Source organism: Cyprinus carpio, chromosome B23, assembly GCF_018340385.1.
Source record: "Cyprinus carpio isolate SPL01 chromosome B23, ASM1834038v1, whole genome shotgun sequence".
NCBI classification, from domain to species: domain Eukaryota; kingdom Metazoa; phylum Chordata; class Actinopteri; order Cypriniformes; family Cyprinidae; genus Cyprinus; species Cyprinus carpio.
The window spans coordinates 15,591,556-15,597,798 of NC_056619.1; the positions used below are offsets into that span (position 1 = coordinate 15,591,556).

Below are 6,243 nucleotides of genomic sequence, written 5' to 3' on the forward strand. Positions count from 1 at the left end.
AAGACCACTAGTGAAAAGTGCTTGTATTTTGCTTTTTTCTAATGTAATACTTTTTATTTCATTAGACATTATGCGGCATGATGTAAACTGTATGCTTAGTGAAAAAGTGAAGTGAAAGTGAAAGTCGTGACATTTGCCAAGTATGGTAACCCATACTCGGAATTGGTGCTCTGCATTTAACCCATCCAAGTGCACACACACAGCAGTGAGTAGGAAACACACACACACCATGAACACACACCCAGAGCAGTGGGCAGCTATTTGCTCCAGCTCCCGGGGAGCAATTGTGGGTTCAGTGCCTTGGGTATTGAGGGTGGAAGTGCGCTGTTCATTAACTCCCCGCACCTACAACTCCTGCCGGCACTGAGACTCGAACCTACGACCTTTGGGTTACAAGTCCGATTCTTTAACCCAGTGCTTCCCTAACACACCTGATTTCACTCATCAGCTCATTAGTAGAGACTGCAAGAACTAAATTGGGTTTGTCTGAATAGGAAGACACAAAATGTGCAGGACAGGAGGTCCTCCAGGACAGGTTTGGGAACCACTGCCCTAACCATTAGGCCACAGTTGCTTAGACTCACAGGACAATCCTCAATCTACATTAAAAAGTTCATAACAGTATGAAAGTATATAACTGTGAAAAATGTTGTGCTCAACATCGTACTTGTTTAGCCTTGTTTAGTTTTTTTTAGACACCCAGGAGTGAGTTTGTTTGGTTTTTTTTTGAGATACAGGAGTGAGAAAAATGCTAATCTTTAATTTCTCAACAACATGACAATTAAACCTGTGGATTTTGCATAATAACAAGAACATTTCTTCTTCTGTTCCAACAGTGATCATCTTAAAAGGTGATGGCTGTAAATGAGATGAATGCTGTGCTGACTGTTTAATACTCAAAAGCACACTTTAATGCTCTCAGTGATTTGAGAATAATTTGTATTAATTATGAATAGTTTTTTTTTTTTTTTGCAATTTTCAAGCAAACATTACCAAAACAAAACATAATGGCACACATACAGATGCAAGGGCTGGGCAATAAAGTTGTCCAACGGCCTGATGAGCTTAAGTGCTCTCCAGCAACCTGTCACTCGCATGAAATGATTGTAACAAGCGACAGCATGTTCTATGATCCAATCAATTCCTGATGGACAGAATAAAGTCACGCCCTACATTAGTTGTTGAACTAAATAGGACTTTCAAAATAATAAACTTGCTATTTGACTGGATTAATCAATTAAGTTTAAAGTCAAATAAGATTAAAGATTTTTTTTGACTTACATTGACAGAATGTTTAAATGAGCCAAGACTATTCAAACTCCAACTGTCAAAACTCCCAGAATACATTGAGACTCATTCAAACTCATCTATCTATCTATCTATCTATCTATCTATCTAGCAACATTCTAACAACTAGCCAAACCAACCTAACAACCACCCTCAGTACCCTAGCAACCACATAGCAACACCCTAGCAACCACTCTGGGTAGCCTAGCAACCACATGGCAATATCCTAGCAACCACCCCAAGTATCTTAGCAACTGCATAGCACACATGGCAATATCCTAGCAACCACCCCAAGTATCTTAGCAACTGCATAGCAGCACTCTAGCAACCGCCCTGGGCACACTAGCAACTGAAAAGCAACTACCTAAACCATACAGAAGTGTACCTTTTGAAAAGGTTCCGCCCTAGTGACAGCTTTTGTATCCTTTTGTCTGAGAGTGTATTAACTGTTATTTGTAATAATAAAAACTGATTAACAAGTAAAGACCGTTTGTATCTTGCAGACAACAGCTTCATCGGGTTGGTTTTCCGGAGCCCCTTTGACTGCTCCAGTATCAGTCAGCATGTCTACAGTGGCGCCCGCCTCATATAGTACCATCGGTGGACAAACTCAGACGCCTCTGACGCAATTTCCCATCGCTCCTCTCTCCCAGCAGAACACTCATCTGCACCGCCAGCCCCTGCAGTACAGCCCGTCTCCCCTGCACCCACAGCAGGTCCAGCTCCTGTCAGGACCCCAGTCCTCGGTGTCCGGCGCGCCTCCCCTCATAACCCCGGCGGGGCCTCTGCTGCCCCCCGCCACCAGCATCACAGCTGCCTCTGCCCCCGCCGCCAATCAAAACGCTGTCTTCTGCTCGTGCTCCTCCTCGTCGTGCTCCTCTTCCTCCTGCTCCACCTCCGCTCTGCCTCCCAGTGCCAAACTTCACCCCAAACCCTCCACATCCACCCTTCCTTTAGGACAGCAGTGAGAAGATGGATACCGGTGTACATCTTGTACAGGAGGGACACTAGTAGCAAGCGGTTGCGTGTTGGGGTGTGTTGGTATGGAGGTGTATAAATACTGTAGTGTGTGTATCTGTGTGAGCGTGTGTTTGTGTTGCATTTTTTCAATACATATCCTCTTGTGTGTTTCCGCACCGTCAAGTTTTCTATCCGACTTAGTTGGACCTGAACTCGCCCTATATAGAGACATTTTTGACACGAGTTATGATCCTCTTTGTTTTCATTTATCAGTGCTTCAAATGAAAAGACTATTTGAATTTTAAAAAGTGCAATTAGTAACTGATATTTAAATTCATCTTTTCTGTGTTGTTGTGACGTGGATCTGTATAGCTTAAAAGAAATATTTTTTATATATATGCACAGAAACGACAACAACAATCAGACGTCAGCAGTGAAGCGCCATCTTTGTAGAGCACAACAGATTCAGCCGGCGGCGGGATCGATTGCATGTTCCAGCGCAGAGCATGGTAACCTTGCAACCATCATCGTAGCTACGAAAACAATCGTTGTGCACGGATAAGGCATGCTCCTCATGTATTATATTTTACGACGATAAATAGCCGTAACGTTATAGATTTAGCCAAGATTTTTTCTAGAATAACATAAATAGCCATTGACTAATTCCTTTTAAGATCCTGCAATTGATTCTGAGAGAAAAGAAAAACAAGTTCATTTGGTTTCAAATGAAACTAGCTAATATGATTGCAGTATTTTCCTCTCTTTTTAAGGTTTACACTATTAACATTAATCCCATGGTGAAGTGTGCAAGACTAGACGGCTGTTTGGAAAGCTCAAGTGAAGTGAATGCAGCTTGCTCTTGTGTATTTTTGCACAGTCCTGTATGAACGTGCTTCCGTGCACACCGAACTGTTATCTGTGAACTGTGAGTTTGCTTTTAGTGAATGCAACGCATCAGCAAAACACTGGCAAAAAGATGTATTCCTCATTGAATCAAACTTTTCATCAGATACTACTCTGGTGAAAAATTATATATATATATATATATACATAGACGTAACTGCCAAGCAAGTTTGGGAGAAAATCCAGGAATAGGTTGCCTTTCTACAGTGTATTTTTCCTGAACATAAAGCTTTTATGTGATTCAGCTAGACCAAGATATCAGAGCCCAGCCTTTAAATCAGCAGCTACGCAACTCTGTTGTACAGCTGGACTACTGAGATTTATAAAGCTGTTGTCAGAATGCATTCTCCATAAGTCTGAGATGCCCATATACAGAAAGCTGACTGTGTTTTCTTTAATGTTTTTTTTTTTTGGAAAAAGCAATGGAAGGTTGGTACGAATGAGGCAACCTGCATTTTTACAAGAAGTAGGTGAGAGATAGAAATGTATTGTGTAAGGTGCACAGGGAATGAGGAACCGGTTTGTGTTGTGAAGCTTTTAAAATCATGCTAATGCTTGAACTTGTGGATGTTACAAAAAGAGGTCAACATGGCCGTTGCCTACAGAGGGTTGCAATCATTCAGTTTCCAGTATTTAATGTCACTTTTCTGAAGACAAGACCCACCTCTTCACAGTAAACCAACAGTACAGTAGTGGTGAGTAAAAAGGCTGTTGTGTCAAAGAAAACTCCAGACATTATCCATTTGATCTGTACAAATGGGAAATATAATGGAAAAACCTCTGCTGAAGTGTTACCAAAATGTAATCTAAAAAGAAAGCATTATTTTTGTATTTTGAAAGGGGTTGTAAAAATGTAAAATTGTGTACTGATCAGTGTTGAGAAAGCTGTGGTTATCTGATAAGACACAGGTCCTAAAACAGTTTCTCGAGTTCCCCTGGCTTCAAACTTTGCCCCAAACGTTTGTTCAAAGATTACAACATGATATATTTAGATTTTTAGAGGGGTTTTAATTCAAAGCTAGTGATTGGAAATATTAGAAGCCAAATTATTTCTACAGTGGAGGTATAAGTGTGGGTGAAGCTGTACAGTAAAACCAGGGGGACCCCAGAATTACTTGACTGACCACCAATAATTAAAGGTTATTTATGTGAAAATAATCTACCGAGGACTAAACTCATTGCTGGTGATTTAGCTACTGTAAATTGTAACTAATTCAACTGTTGATTCTATTTATGTTTTGTAACTAATCAAAAATAAACATCAGATGTTAAACATCAAAGTGTTATGGGTTTTTTGTCACCTTCAAATGCACATGAAATGTTGTCACTGTTTCAATTAAAACTGCATATATTCCAACTTTTTAATTTTTTATAATTATTTTTTTTAAATATCAGCATCATGAATTTTCAGCATCATTTCTCCAGTCTTCAGTGTCACATGATCCTACAGAAATCACTCTAATATGCTGATTTGCTGCTAAAGGTATCAATATTGCAAAAGGTTATGCTGCTTAATATTTAACACCGTTATACAGGACCCTTTGATTAATAGAAAAAAATTGTCTGTACTGTCTCTTTTGATCACTTTGCTAAATAAAAGTATTAATATCTTTAAAAATCCTACTGACTGACCCCAAATTCCAATACCAAACTGTAGTTAATTTGCTCATAACATTTGTCACTTAGCATAGTTTCAAACGGTGATAACAGTGCCTGTAATATTCCGTGAAACCAGTAGAGGTCTCAAAAGTGTACTCCTGACATTCTAAGCGCTCTTTACTGTGTAAAACAAACAAACAAAAAAAAAAAAATCACAAGAAGACAAGACCAGTTCAACAAAGATTCTTTAGGTTATCAGTGCAGAGACAAAAAGTAGATGTCCAGCTGGTTTTTTTTTTGTTTGTTAGTTTGTTTGTTTGTTTTTTAAATAAGATAGAATTCTAGAAAACTGAAAATGTTGACCACCACAAAACCAGATTTTTCTGTCAGCTAAGAAATTGTTTGTTTGTTTTTTAAATAAGAAAGAATTCTAGAAAACTGAAAATGTTGACCACCACAAGTTTGGTTTTTTCTGTGATGTGAGTGTTTAGCACTGTACAGTGGACGGTCTGTTGAGATCAGGCATGTTCTGCTGCGGGTTCAGAAGTCACCAAACCCCTTGACAATGTGCCTATTGTGATAGCTCGGTCTATATGCATCAATAGAGGGATTAAGCAGTGGACATGGCACGAGTACAATAATGCTCTTCACTGTGAACAAGAAACCCATGCAAGACCCTCTGCGGATGACGACCCGCTCATAAAACTGCGGGACCCTGGCCAGAGTCTGACTGGAGTTTCTGTGTGATACCTGCAGAATTATTACCACTCAGCCCTCTGTAATTAGCATAACTATATGTCCTGAAGGAAGCTATTTAGTGGGCATGCAAATGAGTGATTCCTCGAGTTGGGAGGGGAGCGCTTCTGTTCCCTTGAATAGTGTCTTTAATTTTTTTCACGGTGAAAATTAAATTTGACAAAATTGTAAAAATTTGCAGAAAAAAGCCAAATTCGTAGAATTCTATTTAGGTGAATTTCACTCTTACTTAAAAAAAATTATATATATATATATATATATATATATATATATATATATATATATATATATATATATATATATATATATATATATCTCTGAAGATTTAGCCAAATATGGCTAAAATTATTAATGATCTTAAAAAAACTAAAAAAAAAAAAAAGCTAGACTGACCTTCACATACTTCGAACACACATTTTTTAAGTAAATGGAAAAAAAGTATTTTATTAGTCGATCAGCAGGCCTATTACATCAGCCTCCCCGTAATATTTATTAGTCAATATCAAACCTGGTCAGTGTTCAAGCAATTCTATTTACAATTATTATTAGATCAGCAGGCCTATTACATCAGCCTCCCCGTAAAGCCTATCTCACATAGCCTACAATAACCACTAAATCATATTTTAAACCAAGATGTTACAAGCTAGAAATTGTGTTTATTCCAGGACTTGATTTCAACATAGTCTTAATATTTTTTTTTCTTTCCCTAAAGATGGCAAGTAGTCAAAGGTGCATTCG

General features: G+C 38.5%; 1 protein-coding gene across 5 annotated transcripts in view; it reads left to right on the top strand.

Annotated features, from left to right (window-relative positions):
• Positions 1-4,430, top strand: part of LOC109104294 (serine/threonine-protein kinase WNK3-like) — a 48,274-nt gene extending 43,844 nt beyond the window's left edge. For all 5 annotated transcript variants that reach the window (XM_042750984.1, XM_042750987.1, XM_042750983.1 and 2 more), the window contains one exon: positions 1,791-4,430. In XM_042750984.1, coding sequence (XP_042606918.1) covers positions 1,791-2,255 — 465 coding nt within the window. In that variant the 3' untranslated portion in view covers positions 2,256-4,430. The remainder of the gene's footprint in view (positions 1-1,790) is intronic.
• The last annotated feature ends 1,813 nt before the right edge of the window (positions 4,431-6,243 follow it).